Genomic DNA, 23,752 nt, shown 5'->3' on the forward strand with positions numbered 1-23,752 from the left:
AAGTGTATATCAGGGGAGGGTCAGGCTTGAAAGCTGGCAACCCAGTGAACAGACCGAACTGGAGAGGATGAAGGAGAGCTTCTTCTTCTTCTTCTTCTTTTTTTTAATTATTTAAGATAGAGGTTTTCTTTCTTAAACATTTTGAAATCTGGTTGATGAATACTTGCCAAATTGATTTGTGGTATTTGTCTTCTCTTTTTTCTTATTTCATGAGATCACGAGGGAAAATCCCAGCTCAAAAAGAGGCTGAGACGAAGTATGCTCCCACATAAAGAATAACAGTGCCGAGCTGCATGGGGGAGGTGGGGGGAGCCGACGAGGCACAGGGTCAGACCCTCCTGAGTCACTGGTGGTATCACCTTCAACCTCTGCTCTGCTGGAGTGCGGTTTTAAATATTTGCTATGTTTTTTAAATACTACAAGTCCTTCTGCTACTCTCTTGCCTTCAGCACGCCTATGTATATACTAAGCTTGGATTTTAAGATCAAGACCTTTATAATAAAAGCAAATAATGGCACAGGATCCTTCAACACCACTCCTCCTAGGACGGAGTTTGAAAGAGAAAAACAACCTTGATTGTGCACAATTGCAAATCACTTCCCACTGACAATCTTGTAACCAGGGAAAGCCCTGAGAATTTAGTTCCTTTGTCACTTAGGGTTTGATGATTGGCTGACGTTCATCCCTACATCAGGGCTTCCCCCTTTGCAAGCTTTTTTTTTTTTTTTTTTAATTGCAGTCATTTTCAGATCTGATTGCACCAGCCTTTGCAACACCTAAGTCCCTTACTCCAGAAGTGTAGGCCCCTTCCAGGGCTTCTTGTGGTGTTAGAGAGAGTGATTGGCAAGCCTGAGATAGAGGGGGGCTGGGGGTGGGGGTTGCAGTGCCAGATACAGGTGGCAAGAGCTGCCCCAGAGACAGAACACAACACCACTGGGCCCATTATTTTGGTTGGAAATACGTAAGAAAACCTTTCCTCAAAGTGGAAACAATAAACAAATTATCCACTTCCACAATCAGCTAATTGAGGCTGTCTCTCAATAAGCAAGTGGATTTCCTGCTAACAAGCACTTTTACAAATTTAATCTCCAGTGCTCTTCTGCCCTTCCCCCATGTTATTTATGCTCACTAAAATTTTTCTTAATAACGTTACATATTAGTAATACTTAATGTTCCTATTTTTGCCTCCTCTTGGCATAAAAGTCTGTGGCTGTCTTTCGATGTGCCATTGTGTGGCACATTTTTTTTAATTGGAATTAAAATTAAATCGATCCAACTCTTTTTATTTTCCTGGCTCTAATAAATCAAGGTAGAGAAGTGGCAGCCACAGAAGTCCATATGCATACAAGACCTCGTCATCTTCGGGGCATGGGAATAGCTTCCTTTTTTATACTATATTTATTTCAAAATCACATCCGATAGATCACTTTTGTCCACAAATATTAAATAAGGTTTTAGAGAAACATATTTGTTAAATATTTGAATCACATACTATTTATTTGTGGGTTGTTTTTAGTCAGTGTATGAAGGATGCTCAATACCTGAAGTCACTATTTGAAAATTATCTTAATAAAGTGAGAGGAAGAGAATAGTGTAAGTATGAAGAATAGAGTATAAGAACTTCAACACCTGTTTTCTGTTTAACAATATAAGGGGATTTAAATGAATTGACACATGGGGATTTAACACTTAAATTGTTAATATAATTTTACTTTAAAATTCTCAATCATCCCATAAAATTGATTGTTTTAAATTCCTTTTCTTATATCTCTTGTATTATTCACTCTCTATTACCTCCTCATACAAGGGAAAGTAGTAGCTTTATTAGGCTTTTTAAAATCCAGAATGTTCATTTATTATAAATTGATTCTTGAATGTCTAAATAAAATATCCCATTTCTTGCCTGAGGAATATTTTTCCCCAAGTGAAAATATATTTTACTTTATGTGATTGTGCTGATAAAATTGCTTAGTTCACTTTTTGAATCAAAAATTCATGTAGACAATTTAAATGTGCAAGTTTATGATCGAGTCTCTGGGGCCCCTGCACTGGCATATGGAAGCATATTTAAGTTTGTTTTTAATTTCCTTTATGGCTGGTATGGTTTCTTTTGGTTCAGACACATGCATGCGTGCGTGTGCGCACACACACCCCCCACTAGCAGAAAGGGCCAGCAGGGCTTTTCCAAGTTATTAGGGCAATTTTCTGAATGAGCTGCAAAACTGAAATTAATATCTTTCTTTAGAGTCATCAAGGACCAAAGCCCATCATCTGCCAGCCCTGTTTGATGCTTAGCTCTCCATGAAGTTAATATGGATTTTGTATATACCAGGATGCATGACTCGGGGAAGCAAGCAATTCTTTTTGACCATGTGCTGTTAAATCCCATAATGGTGCATGCTCTGATCTATTAGTCCTCATCAGCTAATGTGATGCAGCCAAATTGATATTTTTAATAATGATGTCAATAGTAACTTTACCATTATGGATCCTTGGAACTCCAAATGTCAAATTAAGCATTTGTATTGTTTTTTAAATACAATGAATTTTAAATTAATTTTGAAGTGAATTTGCATTATAAATAAAATAAGATGCTTTCAATTAACTAGTGCCATTCTTTTCTGTGATAATTCAAAAGGTAGCTGACGATTATCAAGGTCATTCTTTTTTTCTAAATAGAATTGTATGCAGAATTTTAGTATATAAAACTAGTCAAAACAATTGTATTTTTTGGCATAAATTTAGTTTTAAGGTCAAAAGTGTTACATTTATTTGTTCTTAAAATCAACCACTGAGAATATTGAGTCATGTCTGTAGAATCTTAGGATTCTGAAGAACGTTGTCTGAAAAACATCCACCTACTGAATGGTGTCCAAACTCATTGATTTGATAATTTTTTTACTTTAACCATAACCCCTTTCTACATGATGTTGTCCATTTTGCACCAGCCAGATGGGTTGACTCACTGTGTCCTGAGCAGCAGAGTTTCATAACTGTACATCCCTGATCTGGACTCCTAGTCCTCTCCTCTTTCTTTACACATTGTTCTTTTTTTTTTTTTAAGATTTTATTTATTTGACAGAGAGAGACACAGCGAGAGAGGGAACACAAGCAGGGGGAGTGGGAGAGAGAGAAGCAGGCTTCCTGCTGAGCAGGGAGCCCGATATGGGGCTTGATCCCAGGACCCTGAGATCATGACCTGAGCCGAAGGGCAGACGCTTAACAACTGAGCCACCCAGGCATCCCTACACATTGTTCTTGACCTTCAGGACACAGCTCAGTCACTTCTTTCTTATAATTAATACCATTTCAGAACATTAATATTCTTGGCTCTATAAAGCTGTTTAACTGCTTATATGTGTATGTCTTGTCTTCCAGTCACGATTGCAGATTTTCTTTGGGTAAAAAATAAGAAAAAACCCCAGCACTCTCCCTACACATAACCTAGCATAGTGCTGGGCATGTAGTTGCTATTCCGCTAATGAAGGAGGAATTTATGACAGTCCTATCTTACAAAAAAAATCCATGTGAGCTGCCCTACTTGAATAGATAGCACTTCAGTTTATTTCAGTTCGGGCATATGTAAGCTGGCCTTCATTTTCCTAGAGACCTCGATTATGCTTGGTAGCAGACCTGATAAAGAGATTTGATGGTCCACCCACCCAACCAATGTCACTTATGACTTTGCCTCCGGAATCAGCCACACGTAATGTGCAGAGGGGAGGAAGTGCTTCCTGTCCTGCCCCGAGAGGGTCAGCAGAACCTATGGTGCTCCCTTCACGATGGGGGCTTGTGGCCTTGGGGCTCTGGCTGTGGAAGAACTCAGTGCAGGGATGAGAGCTGAGAGCTAGGATTCTCTGGGCCACACTTCATCTCAGGTGAGAAAAGACCTTGCTATATCCAGAGCCTAGGTGCTCTCAAGTGGAAAATGAAGGGCAGTGACTGAGCGGTCCCTTCAGTGGCAGGGCGTGTGAGTGGGTTTTCCAGAACCTGGGAATGACCTTGCCCTTAGAGAGGCAGTTAAATATAAGCCTTCCTGCCAGGAGAGTGAGAATAATGGTTTGGAAGTTGGGGAGTTTGATAAACACTTCTCTTAGCTTTGCCATTGTGGGGGTGTGTGTGTGGTATACATAAAAGTAAGCTGCTTCTCTGCTAAGTTTGCCCAAGAGGAAAATGATAACATTCTTCATCTTAACAAGTTTCCTGTAAAGCTGCATATATGAAAAATGGGCCCATTCAACCCCTGGGGGAGGAAAGAAGTTACTAATTTTTCATCAAGCTTTGTGGATCAGTATTGAACGTTTTCTCAAACATCAAATGTTTCCTTACCCACCTCCAGCATCTGTCCCCTGCCTTCAACCCCTACCTCCAGCTGACAAATAGAACTGGATTTATTACAACCTGAGCAGCATGAATTCTAACATTGTGGAGATGGGCACGGCTATTGGCCTTGAAAAACTGTAAGCCGAGGTTTGCCAGCACTCTAGATGGTGATAAAGGACGTGGGGCTTATTTCATCGTCAACTAAGGAAGCACATTGAGGGACCCTGGGGTATTCAGAAAGGGAAAAGACAAGCCACACCCTCACAGAGATGAAAATCTCTTTGTGAAAATAAGGCATCCACATGTGCAAGATTAATGCCTGCAGAAGGGCTAGATCATTCCTTCCTAATTAGTCACGTGGTAAACAGCAACGTGCCTAAATTCCAAACAGGCCATATCTCCTGTGTCTGAAGTGATCTGGAAGATTTTTATGATTCCCAGTGGGAATCGGTTATAAAGTAGTAGCAGAGCTGGTAATGATGAATATTTACTGTTTCTTATTTGTTTTCTCATTGTTCATGTGTAATAATGAATACATTACTCATTACTTCTAATCAGTGGATATTGTTATGTAAATTTCACAGCAATTATCTATACCTTTTTAGCAGGGTATTTTAATTCCCATTTATGTAATTTTGCTTGAATATGCATTTATTTATTTATTTATCACCAAACAAATAGGCATCTCCGGAAGCTCAGAGATATGTAACGTAGTATGAAGGCACTTGTGTGGTGAGTGGTGGTGACGTGCAGCATGCGTGACCCAGGGCCTTGCTGCTCAGATGTGGGCCATGCACCTGCAGCGCTGGCATCACCTGGGAGCTGTGCGAAGTGCAGGGTTTCAGGCCCCACGTCAGACCCGCTGAACCAGAAATCTGCATTTTCACAAGGTCCCCCCATAATACACATGCACATTCAACGGTGAGAGTCACTTTTCTCAGTTATTCTCATTAAGCACTCCGTGTTCCATTCTGATCTGATTCTGTGGGAGCTCGTTACAAAATTGTGAAGGTGGGTGTTTAATCACTCTATTTGTAGTTTTCTCTGAGCATGACACATTATTTAATAGAACAAAGTTTTGTAGTATTATGGATGAATGATCCTGGCCATCACTAAAAGTTAAGTGAATACCTAAATTATTTCCCCAGCACTTGGAGTCTTTCAAAACTCAAACCATGTTTTGAAAAGCACCATTTTCCCTTTTATATCTAAGTCCATATGAATTCAATTTTGTGGGAAATTTAAGCCACATGTTTCTGATTCATTTACACTTAACCCTTGAGAAGGTTGTGTTACAACAGCAATTGCCTGTCCAAAAAAATCTCAGTCTTTTAGTAAATCCTTCATAAGGATCGAGAGATGGGGAAAAGAGAAATGGGGAGAAGCCACTGGAGAGAGCCCAGAACAGCTGGGGCTGGGGTTCAGCACCCTGAAGCTGGAGGCAGGTCTGAGCAGAGTCCGTGTGCAGACAGCTTCTGTTTATCACACATCTTTGGCAGGGACAGGGAGGGATGACACAGTCCCATGTGCTGGAAAGAAACAGGGGCATGTGTACATCATGCAGCATAGACAGAACCCTTATTTTTTCCTACCCGTACATTAACATCTCTCCCTTTCCTCCCAACTGTATCCATATCACTGTGTGAGATGGCTGTGTTGTGACCCCCGTGAACCAACCTCTTGCATGGGGGGACAAAGTTCTGTCCCCATAGTTGCTGGGAAAGCCTCCGTGGGTGACAGGATGAAAGAAGCAACTTTGATGATCTTCACTTTGAGTATTGATTATAGTTTGAGCTGATGTATAACCAGAGAATCTTAAAAATTCATTAAGCTGCTTTTCGCCTCTTGGTAAAGCTTGTCTTCTTGCTCATGGAATCATATATTCACTGTGACAGCTTTTTTTTGATTGATGGATAGTATGTATAAATGCATGTGTACACATGAGAATATATGTCATGAATAAAGAGTGAGTGTTTATGGTGGGAGAAAACAATAATCAAATGAATCATGTTTTCTATTTAGACCTCTGTCCCTACGTTTAGTGAGTTTGTTTAGATAAGAGGACTTGGCTTGATTACAGTTCTTAGTAGCCATTGATAAACGAAAGGGCATTTGAATTCCATGTCTAACACATTATTCCAGGGAACCAGTAAATACATATTCATATGACAGATGCTCTAATCAAGGCTGAAGGTCTTACTTAAATATTTTAAAAAGCAACCTTGGCACTTGAAGGCAAAGCAAATGCGAGCCAAGATTGTGATTTTGCCAGTTTTCCCCTTGCTGTAGGCATTCACATGATTGTCTTTTGTTGTGGCATGTAATGCCTTCAAACATGCCATGCCCTTTTTCTCGAGAAAGAGCTTTTCTCCTCTGTCATCAGCTGCCTGACTCTTTCCTTCCAGGATCCCCCGATGTCAGTCTGTGATCCTTCCCTTGCCCTCTGTCTCGGGGCAGCACCCACCATCTGTGCTTCCCACATATCCTGGGCTTTACCTCTCTTCTAACATTGGTGATTCTGGTGTAGAATTAACCGTTTCTATGCCTGTCTTCCCCAGGGCAGGGACTCTGCCTTCTATACCTCTATGCCCACCACCGAATGCAAGGTAATTACTCAGTCAAATTGTTGAATGAATAAAGCTGTGACTTAAGCAGTATCTCAGACTAGCTCTTCAAAGCTAACCACCTTCTAGGGATGCCCAACTTAAAATCTGAGCTCGTGCATTGAATTTGTTAAGCGTTCTACAGATGAACCCAGTGTTGTCGGTTCATGTCACATGGAAGCCAACCTCGCTTCTCTGAGTAGAGTCTGGGCTCCTCTCTGCGGGCCACCTTGTGGATACCCACGGTGGGTCGAGGAGGCTGTGTCAAGGAATATGGTGGCTCACTCTGGCCATCATGACTAGAAAAAGAGTCCCAAGCAGATGTACCCAGAGGGCCTTTGTTCAGTTGTTGAAAGGTGAATGCTGTGTGGTTTCCATTAGGCCAGCACGCCCCATACCTCACTTGCTCCATTCTTTAGGTTGTTGAAAACATGTCCCAGTTTTAAAGACTTTCACAGATGACATTTTCACAGTTTCCTTCTGTAACCTATTCCATTATTTGTTTAATAAGTCTCTCTGTCAGAAATGTATTCTTTTGCTCTCATCTAAATCCCCAAATGCCCATTTTCCTCCATTTGGTCCCCAGTAGAGGGGGGGGCAGCTGGCCACCTCAAAGTGTTCTCTCTCCGTCCCTTGGATCATGTGTCATCTCCTTAGGGTTTCCAAAAGTCTCTCATTATATTTGTGAGTAAAAATAAAACTTGAACTTTCAACTCCCGAGTTTATCACCAGAATATCCAGCTTCCTTGGTCGCCTCCCGCTCTCCTGTGGGTCTTCTCCCTTGCTGTTTTGTGTCCTTTTGTTACCATCATGGGAAACCGAACTTATTCCTGCACTCTGTCCTGCATTTGGTCTTCCTCTGCAATTGTAAGCTTCTTGAAAGCAGAGATTGCATGACTCTTCTTTGCGTTGTCTGAAATGCCTAGTACCTAGAAATTGAATTTTTAGCAGCTGCTCTTTACTTTGATGTACCTTAGCCCGGTTTGTCTGAAATTGATCAAAAAATGTAGCTGGTAAACTTCATTCCAACTCATAGGGAAAAGTCTGTATATAGCAGAGGCATTTTAGAAAGCGAAGCTCAGCACCGACATTTAATGTGAAAAGCACAATGTGGAACAGAGAAGAGTCTGCAGTGTATATAATTTCAGAGTTCTTTAGTCGTCAACAAGGCAGCTGATGTTTCTAGGTAGCATTAAAGCGTGTTTCGTTACGTGCATTTCCATGGTGCAATCCAATATAGAAACTGAATTTGTCAGTATTACAGATAATTAGGATAACAGTAATACCAGTAATTAACTGTGAAGGGATTTCTCTATGGCATAATGAAGGCCCTCAAACTATTTAGGAATTCTTGGATGAAAGAAGATACAGAAGCAAGAGTTCTGGTGTTGAAAAGACAAAAGCAAACTGTGTTTGAAATATGTTACCAAACGTCATGTTTTTATGAGCACAGAGTGGCAAAACATCAGGACACAGCTGTTGATTTTGGATGCTCTTTTCAGAGCCAATGACCCCTGTGCAGGGAAGAGCCTGTCTGGATAATCAGAGTGAAGCGCATTACCCTTGCGATGACTTACCAAATTGTATGCCTGTCCTGGAGATTTCCCCTGATGTCCTAGGAAGTGTTTGGCTAAGTGGAACCACAGAGCTATGTGTGGGCTTTAATATTTAACATCAGAACCAGGCTTTGGCAAGATATGCTGGCATAGCCCAAAACCATACTCTCAGTTCTCTGGATTAAAGGAAAAAAAAAAAAAAAAAAAACCACCAAAATCAGAAACTCACGTTAAAATTAGAGTTTACTATGACATGTTTTATACTAACATAATTTTGCAGAAAAAAAAAAATAACCACTCCATTTAAATCATAGTATGCAGCAAGACAATTATCTACTAAACCCCCATGATAAACACAAAGGTAATACTAAATAACTATTTCTGGAACTTAGTGCATCATGTTATTATTAACATTTCTGTTGGGGGAGACATCCTTTATTAAACATTTAAGCTACACATCTCAGAACTCTCTTTTTGGCAACTGATAGCAAAGCTATAAAATGCAGATAGCTTATATGTTATAGTTCTGTCAAATACTTAGCCTTTTCATTAAGGAAAAAAGAAGAAAAGAAAAACCCCACGTCAATCCATTACTAGTGGCATGACCTTTGCTCAAAAGATCCATGTTTCAACATAACACTCCAGCACCCCTGGGAGCAGTAAAGGCCAAAGGGCAGCCCTTTCTGTTAATGGTGGTACATGATTCTAGGACACAGGGTCAGTGGATATTTCAATTAGTACCAAGAGTCTATTATTGTACCAAAGGACACAAATAAGTAGCTATAAAAATAATCAAGTTAGAAAACAAATTAGAAATTAATAAGTCTCATGAAACTGCCTTCCATGACTAGAGACATGTTTAAGTCTAAACAAGCTATTCTATTTGAAGTTGGTAGAATAAGTTCGGAATATATCAAAGAAAAATGACCCTTAAGACATTTTCCTAGTTTACTCAGTTCTGCTTGCTATGTGCTTTCTGATTTTTTTTTCCTTTCAGAAGATGTGTTTTTTTCCATTTACGTGAATATGACTTTTTTCCATTTTCTGCAAACCATAGGAGTCATTTCTTGAGTTGTTGGGTTTTTGGTTTTTGTGGTTTTTTTTCACATTTCTTTAGAGAATGAAAATGTCTTGTCACTTATGGAGCACCTTTTCATAGTGTTTCTAGTGTAGACGATCATAATGAAAAGGCGTTCCTGGGAGCCTAACTGCGCATGGCACCACGTGCATCGTAACCCATCACCCACCAAAATGCGCCTGCTGGCAGTCAAGCAATGATGGTGGATGTTCACAATGATCCTGAGGTGTTCGGTATGATTTTGGGCGAAGGATACTTTGTTATAGTCAGACATTTTGGAAGTAAGATATATGAATAATAATTAGTTAATAATATTTAATTGCCTATAATGGATAAGTGGGAGATTTCTGCAGCCAAGCCCACCTGCCCCCAACAGGTTATCGTTTCAGACAGACACATGGACACGGGCCCTCTGGCAAACATATTTAAAGACAGTGGAAACACTGACCCAACACTGCAGTGGGTATAAATCTTTAGTGGTACACCAGGTTTACATCATTACTGCCCAGACAAACTGGTCATGCTTTTTTATTCTCACAAATCACTTTCTTAATGATCTTGATAGTTTTGTTTTGCAAATAGTGACCCAGACAGAGTGTATCATTTCAGATGGAAAATGCAGGATGTTGATACTGAATTATACCAGCCACCCTTCCTTAACCAGAAATGCAGAAAAACACAGGTTACCAAGATCTTTAAGGTTTACTTTACTTTGTGTTTCTAAAAGAGAAGTATTTAAGGAGAATTAGAGATTGGGTGTTGGGGGAGTAGGGGAGGTGTTTGCAGAGTTTTCTGAGTGGCCTCTCATCTGTCCCAGCCATGGGCTTAAAGTCCTTGAGGCCTCCTGAGCTCTTTTTAATGCAAGTGAAATTTCTGGTGTTTCCATCTGCCAGTTCAAAATGGAATTTAATCTTGAGACTCAGTACTTCTTAAGAAAGAGCAAAGTCCATGCTTTGGCACACACCAAGCTTTATTACTAAATTTAATTTTGTTTTCCAATTAATTTTATCCAATAGAACAACTGTTTTCAAAGCTAATATTTTATCAGCAATAAAGTAAAATCCCTTATTCCTACTTAATATCTTTGAGTCCAGCTCATTGAATTTAAGGGAGGGATGATGGAAAGAAAGAGAAAACTGGCTGATTTTTCAAGACAAAGTGAGAGCATTAACCAATATAGGGATAATAGAAGGAGGGAAAGTTTGGGGAGAAAGATTTCATTTTTATATATAACAGGTTCAAATTGTTGTCAGCATATCCAGGTGCGATACCCAGCAGGCAATTAGGTTAATGGATGTGGTTTTTAAAAGAGAGGTCAGAGCTGGAGAGGTAGAGTCCCCTGCATGAAAATAATTATTGATGTCACAGGATGGACTAGCCTATGGAGGCTGCAAACAGAGATAAAAAATGAGTCATAATTTGGGGTTCTCCCCCCAAAATATGGAGAATTCCCATTTTATTCGAGAGAGAGAGTTGGCAGCGTCGATTTTTGCAAGAAACACGAAGACCAAAAAGAAGCCACTCACGGCATTAAGCTTCTAGAAAATCATTTGAGATTGCAGTGGGAGCCACTGAAGCCAAATTGCCAGATGTTGAGAAGACGGTGTGACGTGGGAGTGGAATGTCAGTGACCCTCATGCAATGTTGGGTAGAGAAGGGTAGAAATGGAACTTGGTATTTATGACTCAATTGAATAGGAAGGCCAAGAAAAGGTCATGAGGCTGAGATAAATCAGCCAGCAAGGAAGGAAGCATTGATGATACAAGGGGAAAGTAACTCAGGCAGTGAAGTCCGAATTACTCATCCAGAATGAGCAGAGGTGGAGACGGAGGTGTGCTGGCAGGTGGGTTGAGGGGACTGTGAAATTATAGACACAAAGATTACCAACCAGAACGGTTTTGCTTCTTGGGTCGTGATGAAGTTTGTCCCCATACAGCACCTTGTAAAATATGAGATACTAAGTAAGATTTCAGTAAACACATGAGTCTGGCTTTTAACACTTCTGATTTTGCCCATTTAAATATAAGCATGTTCTAGCATGCTGGAGGCATGAAGGAAGGCCAAAGCAAAATTTGGTGTGTACATAGCAAAAGGGAATTGGAAGGGCTAGCAAGCTTAACAGGGATGGGAGAGAGGCTCCATGTAAAAGTGACAGAACTGAGATTTACCTTGCTTTTCAAAGAGAAGACTGGGTGGAGACCTCGTTCTTATTCTCAGAAACACAGTTTTATGAGGATGAGTCTGGCCAGTTTTCCCCTCCTCTTAACGGAGGCCAAAATAAGGGGAAATGAGTTTAAATTAAAGGCGATTCTTTCGTCTGTGTCTTAGAAACTTGAAGAAATGTTAGGATGGGATTCTTACGGGCTGTGGAGAATCTTTAAGGGGAAAAAAAAAAAGCTTATCTGTTTTAAATAATGTACATTCAATTGGCTGCAGTCAAGGATCAAAGCAGGGTGATTTCTTGAAAACTTTCCAGTTAGTGACTTGATAACTTCAGTGGGTGAAGTTTGTTTGAGAAATGCTACTATTTGGTTTTTTTAGCCTATACAAAAACTATGAAATAAAGCACTGTGTGTGTGTGTGTGTGTGAGTGATGTCTCTAGGAGGGACATTAAAGTCGTACTTAATGAATTTTGAAAAAAGAACAACTACGTTTATATGTTAGTTTTAGATTGTTTGCAGACAGTGAAAATACGGGTCTTCTTTAGCAGTGGCTATAAAACATGTCTCCAGAAGTTGTCATTGGACCTTGCTTAAATGTTTCTCAAAAAAAAAAAAGAGAGAGAGAGAGAGAAAGAAAAAAAAAAAAAAAGGCCTCTAGTTCATTCAGACCTCTAGTTCTGACCCTGATTCTTTTGTCTTGCATTGTCTTATTTTCTGGTTAGATAATTCAACAGGTGTGATTCCTCATTAAAAGCTTCAGAATATTCAGACAGATTACAGACTATGTTTGTTTTAAGTGTATTCTAATGATACTGAATGACCTGAAATTATCCAGATTGTGTTAATCCCTGGAGATTACAAGAATTACACCAGTCGCAGGCAGAAATTGTATGTACTTGCCCATCACAAAAATAAACTGTGATCATGCTTCGATGTTCTTAATAATGTTAACAGTTCAGTGAAAAGAGTCCGCAGTGGAGATAAACAGGAACTTTGCCACTAATCTCTCACAGGTTAGTCAGAAACAGAAGGAATGTTTTTTATGGCCATCCCTTCGTTTCTCTTCATTATTTGGTTGCTCTTTGAGTACAAAGCTGTTTATGTCTCTGCTTCAGGCAAAGGCTCCGTGAGTGATTTGCTCTTCATTGCTTTACACAATTTGACCAAGGTCCGTGGTGCTTTAAGTAATCAATCCTCGCTCCATGTTCACTTTTTTGTGTATTAAAAAAGTAATACTCACGTAAAATAACAAATAGAATAAAATTCCAGTTTAATTACTTTGCTTATTACTGCTTTCCCTGGGGTGTTTATTGTTTTTGGAACCCGCTGGTATGAGAGTAGTAAGAAGCCATCACAGAGCACGAACGTGACTCACGGGACCCCTGTCCGGGGAGCCTTCCTGCCGCGCATGCCTGGTTTGCCCTCCCCCAGCAGCGCATGCGCAGGTCCCCGCTCTCGAAAGTCCTCTGGCGCAGTCAGCGGACTGTGGCACGCACACCAAGTGACCTTCCCCACGCACACCGGTCCTCATCTGTTTAGGCTTTGCCTGTGGCAGTTCTTGCAGTACAGAAGGAGAGTTGAATACTTGAAACAGACTATTTGGCCCATAAGGCTGAAAATATTTATTTGGCTATTTATGGAAAAAGTTTGCTAGTGGTTCTCCATCCCCCTGTAAATTATTTGGGCTCTGTGTCTTTCTAGTTTTATCTCCCACTCTTGTCTTCCTCTTCTTCAGTTGGGCATCCTGTGTCCCAGCCAAACTGACATTCCCTTTTTTTTTTTTTAATATATCCTTCATCATGCCTGTGTTTTCATCTCATGCCCTTTCCTGACCTCTGCAGATTCTTCTTCCCTTTTAAGTTTCAACACACATGCTTTCTCACCCAAGAAGTCGTATCTGATTCCACCAGCATGGATTACTCTACTTGTAATCTAAGTGTCTATCCTGCATTTTATGGGTTCTTCCTATCCCAGTCCGTAGCGTGTCCAGGAGCACAGGCCTCTCCCCAGACTTAACTTCCAGGATAATAAGGGCTCAGCCCTCTGGGTGTGTCTGTTCTGTGAGTCCCAGCACAGGCTGTTGGGCTTCAGTCCCCATCATCATCAGCCTAGTGAGTGACAGATCACTTGTTTTTTTTGTTTTGTTTTGTTTTAATTTTTATTTTTTTTAAAGATTTTATTTATTTGTTTGCGAGAGAGAGAATGCAAGACAGAGAGCATGAGAGGGGGAGGGTCAGAGGGAGAAGCAGGTTCCTTGCTGAGCAGGGAGCCCGATGCGGGACTCGATCCTGGGACTCCAGGATCGTGACCTGAGCCGAAGGCAGTCGCTTAACCGACTGAGCCATCCGGGCGCCCCAGATCACTTGTTCTTGATGTCAAAGAACACCACATGAAATCACCGGATAATGACAAAAGCATTTAAATTCATCTATGCTAATGGAGTCCCTAGATAGTTCTAGCTTTGTGTGCCCTGCACAGAAACTCTACCTGCCGGTTTGGGCAACTGTTTCCAGCTCTGAAATAATGGGGTTTCAGATTCCCATGTGGTCGTGGCCTCTGTTTGAGCAGCTCGCTCCAGAGTTGGGGAGATGAGTCTGAATTCTCACAGTCCTTCCTGCCAGTAGTCTGCGGCCGGCCGATGGCTTTCAACACTCATCAGAGGACACTTTCATTGCTTGCGGTATCCTTCCAGCCCATCAGGTCAACTTTTAGTGGTGTTTCCTTACTAGTCACTTCAACTTATCTCGTGAAGTTAGAATTCAGGTGAGCATTATACGCTTAACTCAACACAGATACACCTTGTTCTTCACCTTCCTAGCACAATTCTAGTTAAGTTTACTATCAGCATATATATTTGTGTATACACACACACACACACACATATATACATAAAATCTCCTATCTTTCCTACTCTAGTGACTACGTCTTATTCATCTTTTGATCCCAAACAGGGTAACATACTGCCTTTTACTCACTGTACACTGTAGAAACATTTGAATGAATCCATTCCTTATCCTCTTGGCATTGAACTTCAATTGAGGCCTTCCCCTCAGTTCATGCTAACGCTGTTCTCTCTTTTATGATGCTTCTCCCTAGTTTGCACTGGCCTAAAAATGAATCTCACCTGGGATGATTAAGTCTTCTTCCACATGCTCCCTCAGTTGGGCCTGTGTACTAGAAACAGGTCCCAAAGGCAGTTTTCTCCTTTTCTGACAAGTTTTGCAGTAAGTTAATGGCTATATTGTCCTTTCGTCCAGCTGGTCAATAATGGCACGCTGTGAGCAGTCAGAGTTTACATGTCGGCAAGATGTCTGGAGGTATGCACCATTGTTCTCTCATGTTCTTTTGCCATTGGAAAGCAATTGCTTTGAACACCAAAAAACGGTTACAGAAGATTATTCCTTTTAAAGGCAATCTCTGCATCTTGTTCAGTGTGAGAACACAGTCTGCAAAATGTAGTGTGACTTGCACAGCAATTACTCACTTTGTTAGATCTAATTTCAGAATGCCTCAATTGCCCATTATTTTAGCACATTTTTTTAAATGTACCCAACAGCAGTGTTGAAACTGCAGTTCTCTTGAAGACTGTTGTGTTGGTGCCTACTGATTGCACCAAGCTATACACACTTTTTTCAATTAAGCACTTAGAGGACACTGAGATCAATTTCTTTGTTTACTGAAGTCTTGTTAATTTCACATAACTATGTCATGCGTTGAATATGGTGACTCTTCCAAATAACCAAAGCTTGCTACATTTAGGAACCAAAATTTTTTTTCTATATTATCTTTAGTATTTAATAGGAATTTTTTAAAAGATTTTTTCATTTATTTATTTGAGAGAGAGCAAGAGTGCAAAAGCAGGGGACAGAGGGAGAGGGAGAAGCAGACTCCCTGCTGAGCAGGGAGCCCAACATGGGGCTCAATCCCAGGACCCCAGGATCATGACCTGAGCTGAAGGCAGATGCTTAACCGACTGAGCCACCCAGGCACCCCAATAGGAATTCTTTTAACGTATTTTTAATGATTCCCTATCTTCTTCAGCAGTGTATTCAAATGATAATTAAACCTTACTTGATGGTTCTAGGTCATCTATTTGCATTGATTATTTCATTGAGTTATTAAGATATAAAGAACTGTATGCTCTTATAGTAAATAACAGATTTAACAGATTGTTAAAATATTTTAGTCTGTTTTTATAAGGCTTCATCTGTAGTCATCTATGATTTTTCACATCTAATCTTGTGTCTTTGATGCTATTAATATGCTGTCTTATGTTACATCCAAGTTCCAGGGTGAATATGTTAAGATGACTGACTGCCATCCATATAGAACCCACTCCTCATGTGAAGGCAGTATTGTATAGTGATTACAAGTGTGCACTCTGTTTTAATCCCGGTTCTGCTACCTACTAGCTGTTAATCTTCGGCAAGTTACTTAATCTTTGCATTTCTCTCTTCACTTACCTCATCTATTAAATGGGCGTAATAGTACTTGCTTTCTAGAACTGTGAGGATTAGGTGCATAAGACAGTGTCTAGTGTATGGAAAGAGCTAAATAGCTGTATTATCTGGTTTTGTTGTGGATAACTAATGGATAAAGTACCTCAGAGACCTTCAGATTTTGGCCAGTCATATTCTAGGTCTGAGGATTACTAAGAGTATAGATTGCTTTTCCTGTCTCCCACAATTTTTAGATTACCCTACCCTTTTCTAGAAGTCATACAGATGTAGAATAAGTAGAGTCAGCCTTGTATCTACCTATGTAATTTAATTGGTAGTTAGCCTAAACTAGAGTAAGAGTTAGTTGCATATCTGCCTATGTGCACACACTGTTGAGTACTGTGAATAACCACCCACCCCGAACCATAGCGCTGAGTGCTTCCCTTACACCAAATCACGACAACTCAGAACAGCCCATCACTAGTTGTGGAGACTAAAAAAAACGTTACCATAGCCAGCAGAATCTAAACTTGGGCCTTTCTAAAACCATACAATGAACTAGATTCTTACCTCCCCTACCCCTCAAAGAACATGCAACTGTCTGTACAACACCTATCACCATGGGTCTAGTTGGAAGGGATTGCTTATCACCTATGACAAAATCCCACACTTGAAACTCTGTGGTTGTTTGGTTCCACATACTCCGTTTCTCTTTTCAAGATTTGAAAAAGCTAAATGCCACAATTCCATCCTCACTTTTGGAAATATCAGATGGAATGATACAATCAGGATGAGTATCTCCAAGTTCTTACCTGCCTTTAAGCCTTCCAACCTCAACACTCCACCCATCTTTAGTAGGTTCAAGGGCTACCCTGTCCAGAATAAAAGCCACCAGCCACAACTGGCTCTTTAAATTTCAATTAATTATAATTAAATTAAGTTAAAAATCCAAATTTTCTTTTCATTAGGCAAGTCAAGTGCTCAATAGATACATGTAGCTAGTGGTGACCATACTGCACCCATGTAGAACATTTCCATCATGGCAGAAAGTTGGACAGTGTTGTAGAAGGATATTCACAGGGACATGTGATACATACACGTATTATGAGCTAAGGTTTGGGATCTGTGTCCTTGTTAGTCCACTGCTGTACATAGGACAGGATCTCTGGGGAGCTTCAAGGCTTCCTCTTGCCTTTCAGAATGAAACCTGGGCTGACCAGAGTCAGGCCTGAGTAGAGGCTACTTTTCGGTTTCTCCCGGACCCCACCTGTGTCTTGCCTGTTCTTAACCATGATGGGCAGTATGAAATGGAAGAGAGAGGAAGCTGTCCAAGAGAATCACAGGAGCAGAGATGCCAAAGAGAGAAGAAACCCAAGAGAGATTTCTCCAGAAGATTCTAGGATCTTTAACTTCTTCCATGAAAGTGATTATCTGCTTTTGGGGTCTTAGTGATTCTATTTGAATCATACCAAAACTTCTTTCTTGGAAGGAAATGGGAGGTGGACAACTTTTAGGTTTAAACCATGAGTCACCTCCTATCGTTGGGTTATGAAATCATCTTAGTAGGTTGGTATCAGCCATTTTTAAGGAGAATGAGGTAGAATAGAATAGATAATATCAGAGTATACTAGATATAGAAATTTTTTTTACAATCTCTACTTCAGCTATATATATTATATATTTATGTACATTTATACTGGTTGCTATGTAAAATATTGTGGGCTGGTCAAAGTCTGAATAATACTGAGTGAGAATTATAGTTAACACAATAAGTAGAATTCTTTTTCTAATTTTCTAATATCTCTTTCCATAATAGTGTTACACTTGCTTTGTCATATGTTTTATGTCATCCTTTTGTGGATATCAGAACCATGAAAAATCCTACATAGAAAGCAGGTGATGGTCCCAAATCCTTAAGTATGAGGCACAAGTTTGGAAATCTTGGAAATATATGATGGAAAGAGTTCTATTGTGAAATTTGCAGAGTTGAGTGGAAGGAATCCTTTTTAGGTTGGTTTTACGGGGGTAATATTGTTTATGTGCTCATAATGTTCTGTGTTGGGAGGCGCACACACAGAATATAACTACTTGTACAAGATAATTAAGGAAAATGGAGGTAAAGAAGAGCATATCCCTGGAAAGCATAGATCAGAGGTTCTCATTCATTCAACAAATTCATGGCGCACTTATTTAACTGGCATTGGGATCAGGGCTAAGCTCACAAAGATGAATGTGGTGAGGTCCCTCCCTTCAAAAAGCTTGTTGTCTAATTCCAGAGAGACAAGTCCAGTAAGCAAACACTTGTAATGCACACGAGTATAAGACAACACAGGGGGCTGGTAGGTGTAGATGCCTCTTAGCCAGAAAAGGAGTATTTTCATCCTTGAGACCTTGCTTTGTCAAACCAGAATTTTCTGCCCCACGTCACCCTCATCTTCCCCACCAAGTTGAAAATCTCTGCCCTTGATAGTGTATGTTCTTATGTAAAGTTCAGTGAGATCAATGCACAGCCATTCATAGGATTTATAAGTAGCTATAAAATGAGATTTTAAAATTCAGTTTGAGTCTTTTTATAGAATAATCATGTTCATGATTCAGCACCGGTTTTTTTCATGTTACGTTCATACTCAAGGGCTGCTTTTTTCCACTGAAAGAATGCTAACAGGAATAAATTGAGTGGGATGAGCCTTCACTGTCACCTTTTTTCTTTGCTTAAGTATTTATAGTAAGAAGATTAAATGTGCAGAAGCTGTTCTTCCCATTCATGTAAACCAAAGATACAAGGAATTTAGGAAGTGCCTGGGCGGTGGTTTGGCCTAATGAGAAGAGAGCATTGAAATGGCAGCCAGGCGAGTTGGAGCCAGGCACTTCTGGGAGGCTGAGACCTGGAAGTGACCAGCTCCAGCAGCCTGGCTCCTGCTGGGGACCTGGGTGGGGGCTAGGAGCAGGACCTGTTCACGCGGAACCTTGACTGGCAACTCTCACCCATCACTTCTCAGTTTTCTTGAGGGAGCACTTACAAGAAAGCCCTTTCCTTCTAAACCCTTACCTCCTATTGACCATTAGTTCCCATTTACAAATTAGGACATGTGGCTTGACCATGAGCAGTCTGTTTATGGACATAGAATATCTGAAGTTGTGGTTGCTCTATGAAGATATGAAGTATGATCTTTCAGTTGAATGCCTGTCTCTTGCGTCTCGGTCCTGTGCCTTGCAGTTATCAGGGTAGGAAGCCGGTCAGAGGTGTGAGCTGCGCAACCCTTTTGGACTACGCTGAACAGCTGTGTTTTGCTCTCCTGCTTTAGTAAAGAGATCGCAGTGGTTGGGCAGTGTTGTGTCTGCCTCCTACTTCTGAGCAGGAAGGTCCGCACAGATTGCGCCCGCATATAGACAGACGCTCAGCTCCCAGAGGACCTTCTTGTCCTCCAGTGGCCATCACTACTCCACTGGGCTCCTTCCACTGGTTCTCTGCTGCTACCATGGAAGTCAAAAACACGACTATAAATATACACACACATATGTATACCCACACATGTTTTTAAAGGGCTTATGGTTTCTGAGAATGGTGAAAGGGAAAACTGTGTAAAGCAAAAATGCCCAAAGGATGGTGTATCCTGGCCCACCACCCATCTTCAGAGCTTCCTGGTGCCTCAGTTCCTGAGTCTTTCTGGAAAATGCAGGTCCAGCGCTTTGACTCTGAGCATCTCCCCCTGACCCAGACTTAGATTTCTGTCCTTCCCAGCATGCTGTCTCACTAGCCTTCCAGCTCCTAAAATCTCATTTATTTCTTTTAAAGATTTATGTATTTATTTGGGGGGGGGGGAGGAGTGTCCATGAGTGGGGGGAGGGGCAGAGGGAGAGAGAGAGTGAGAATCTCAAGCAGACTCCCCGCTGAGCCCCAACTTTGGGCTCGATCCCACAACCCTGAGAATCATGACCTGAACTGAAATCAAGAGTCGGATGCTCAACTGACTGAGCCACCCAGGCGCCCCTCATCTCATTTATTGTGGTTTCCTCTGTTGTGACTCTCTTTATCCCTGTGGTTGTAAGACTTTTTCGTTTCTTTGTTGTTGTTTTAGTGGGGTTTTAGAAGAGATCTGGCTTCATGTGTGAGTTCAGTCTGTCATGTTTGGGGCATCTCAGAAGCCTCTTTTTAGGAAGAATTCCATTCAGGCAGGGATCCCAAACCTCTTGCTGCGTCTTAAACCTGCCTCACCTTCACGTGGTCTAATCTCTGAGCCTGGCCCACACAGATCTCTCACTCCAAGCTCATCCCAAGTGCAGGGAGTCTGAAATACATCTGGCCCAGGCCTCACCTTTCCATTAAGAATTGGTAGCCCCCCTCTTATTTTCACAAAAAACTATACATTTACTTTTCACTTACGACCTTATCTGTTTTTTTAGATTTATTTATTAAAGAGCAAGCAAGAGAGAGAGCACAAGGAGTGGGGAGAAGCAGAGGGAGAAGGAGGTGCAGAGGGAGAAGGAGAAGCAGGCTCCCCGCTGAGCAGGGAGCCCGAAGCGGGGGCTCAATCCCAGGACCCTGATATCATGACCTGAGCCAAAGGCAGACGCTTAACTAACTGAGCCACCCAGGTGCCCCATGACCTTATCTATTATTATATTACCTGACTGTTGAGTTTAGGAACCATTTTGCACATCTAGGTATTCTGAACAATTTGCATGTTACCCGACATTTAAAAGGCACTTAATAAATAACAATGGTAATTGTCACTACAAATTATGGAAATATGTTATAGCAGTTTTAAGTCTCAACGAATCTTCCCATATGAACTGGGAAGACACATTCTCAACCCAAACCAATGAGGACCAACACCGGGGGGTGGGGGGGTGGCCGCTACACTGGCAGGCCTGGTGTCATGGGTGGTGGGGATGCAGGGAGGACGTCGCAGCCACCTGTGCCACTCTGTCTCTCACATATTAAAAATGAAAGGTGAGGGGCGCCTGGGTGGCTCAGTTGGTTAAGCGACTGCCTTCGGCTCAGGTCACGATCCTGGAGTCCCGGGATTGAGTCCCACGTCAGGCTCCCTGCTCAGCGGGGAGTCTGCTTCTCCCTCTGACCCTCCTCCCTCTCATGCTCTCTGTCTCTCATTCTCTCTCTTGCAAATAAATAAAATCTTTAAAAAAAAAAATTAAAAAAAAAAAGAAAGGTGATATGTGAAAGAGGGGGACACTGTCTGGAGTGAAACAGACTCTTAAGCAAATATGCTTTAGTTTCTTCCACGTGTGGCCCAGACATTCAGCACTTGGAAATAACCTTAACTGCTCACCTGCCACCGTGGTTGGTGCCTTCCCGATGAGGTGATGTCGTCGGGATTCTTCTGTTGCATCCGGGGCTCAGAGTCCATGCAGTCTCTATTCCAGGCATTGCTAAGTGAGTCCACTGCCAGGAAAGCTACCATGTGTGGGTGATGAGGGGATTCACCGTGGCTATAAAGCTTGTAGCATTTCTTTTCATTCGCACTCACTGAGAAGAGAGTTTCACTTGAGTTTGCCCAACCCGTATTATTATTTTACGTTTCCGCAGAGAGTTTTTCATTGCTGTCTCCCGTCCCCACCACGGTGCACACCGTCATTTCTGTGGCAAGTCTGTTTGTCAGAAAACTCTAATTGCTTTATGTGTGAGAACATTAAATTGCAATAAATTTATGTACACAGCTGCTCCATTACTAGAGAACAAGTTTTATCTCCTAATAAATTGATGTTTCTTTTTAGTGTCAACTAAAACCAAAATTTACATCCGAGGAAGTGAACCTTAACATTAAGTAATTGCTTCAGTGCCACCAGTGGTAAGAAGGGGTCCTCACCACCCAACTCTGAAAAGGCTGGAGCAAGGGAAACGGTTTTTCCCTCTGTTAATTGTTTCTTGAAAGCATAATTGCACAATGGCTTTAATTGAAATAGGAATAGAAGCTATGCCCTTTTAAAGCAGATACTGTAAATAGTGTCATCATTTGGTATGAGTTATACCATCAGGGAAAAGACTAAAAAGCTTATTTATGTTGAAGGATAAGGAGGGAAAAAGAGATTTGCTTTGGTGGTTTGTCTGGTGTTGCATTTAAGATAATGGAACAGACACTTAAAATTCTCTGGACTATGATTAATATTTAATTGATCTTTTCTATTAGACTTTGAGCTGAACTGATTCCTAATAAAAGACACAACTTGGACAAAGGATTTATATGAATTTGACTTACTTTTAGAGGGTCTGAATTAAATTGGCCAAAGGCTGGTTTTCTTATTTCTGTGTTTATTATACTGCAAATGTGGTACTCTTTTAGAAATGGTGTACATTAAACACTTCAAGTGGCTGATCCCATGTGGAATAAATATGAAAAAGTATCATGTTACTTTATATTCATATTATGAACTGAAAGTTATTATATATACGTGTGCATGAGAGAGAGAAAGAGAGGGAAGGAGATGGGGAGAGATCTCTTCATTCAGGTGTGGTGCAGATCGGAAAACTTTCCCCCAATTTCTTTGCATCAGGGAGATTTGAGCAATAGAATGTCGACACAGCAGCCAAAATAAAGCCAAACTTAATCCACATATCTGCATTGTCCTAGGCCTGTCATCTCCTAGCTTGTTACCCTCAGCCTGTCATTTTCTCTCTCTGGGCCCCAGTTCCCTCATCAATAAAGTGAAGGGGTTGGTCTCAATGAATTCAGAGCTACTTTAAAATCTGAATGTTCTTTAATTCCAAAAGCAATGACTTTATTATGATCACAGAGTATGGCTAATAGTATAAGATTTTGAGTGGTCAGTCATTCCCTCCCTACCGTGTAACTAACACTTAAATTTTCCTTTTCTTTGCCTTTAACCTTCCATTCAGTGCTTTCCCCAGCCATGTCTGAACTAGAAGAAAGGAAAGTAAATGGTCCAAGTGCAGATTGCATATTGTTCTATGCCAGTTCTATCAGTTATCTGGGAAAGGATTAAATATTCCTTTTTTTTTTAAGCCAGGGTGTTTTTTTTTTAATGGCATTTGAATAAAATATTAAATGCCATGATAGAGACCAGCACACCCTCAAACATGTAGTTAAGCAATCTGTGATGGCCTGGCTCTAGCATTTTGGAATAGTTCTGAAGTGGATGGGATGACTTTTTTGGAATGTCTCTGCTAGCTACAGGGAAATTTTTTTAAAAATAAAAGGAAAATCCTGTGAAAAATCTAGTAAGAAGCATGTTGGGTCTCCAGGATAAAATTAAAGGGTTTAACTAGAAAGTGACTCTCTTCCTCTTCAAAAAATCTAGTCTTCGTCCTCCATAAAGCAATTTTAAGTTAAAAAGAAAAAAAAAGTGCCAAATATTATGATATTTAGTTGGCATGTTCATTTCATGGCAATTTGTAAAAATCTCTTAGTAATATATATATATATTATCATATACATATATGAATCTTGTGTAAGTTACATGTACTATATTTAAACTCTTTATAGTACTCGCAGTCGACTTTTACTATCAACATTACTGTAAAGATTTAGTGTTGTTATGTCTTTGTTTATGGGATCCATTGTTGCTATCTCACTGAGTTATCTAGAGCCAACTCCTTGGTCAGAAACATAA

The 23,752-nt window shown here is 40.7% G+C and overlaps 1 protein-coding gene across 16 annotated transcripts in view; it reads left to right on the forward strand.

The window, feature by feature from the left end:
- PARD3 (par-3 family cell polarity regulator) overlaps nt 1-23,752 on the forward strand; it is a 665,712-nt gene that overhangs the window by 595,731 nt on the left and 46,229 nt on the right. Inside the window, exon 23 of one of the 16 annotated variants that reach the window (XM_045874207.3) lies at nt 2,246-2,605. The exons of the other annotated variants lie outside the window; for them this stretch is intronic. Coding sequence (XP_045730163.1) covers nt 2,246-2,288 — 43 coding nt within the window. The 3' untranslated portion in view covers nt 2,289-2,605. Of the gene's footprint in view, nt 1-2,245; nt 2,606-23,752 lie in introns of those variants that run through there. 16 annotated transcript variants of the gene reach the window in all.

The sequence above is a fragment of the Mirounga angustirostris genome, unplaced genomic scaffold (assembly GCF_029215605.1).
Source record: "Mirounga angustirostris isolate CCGP_5_RB_7025 unplaced genomic scaffold, mMirAng1.0.hap1 SCAF_5, whole genome shotgun sequence".
In the NCBI taxonomy this organism is placed as follows: domain Eukaryota; kingdom Metazoa; phylum Chordata; class Mammalia; order Carnivora; family Phocidae; genus Mirounga; species Mirounga angustirostris.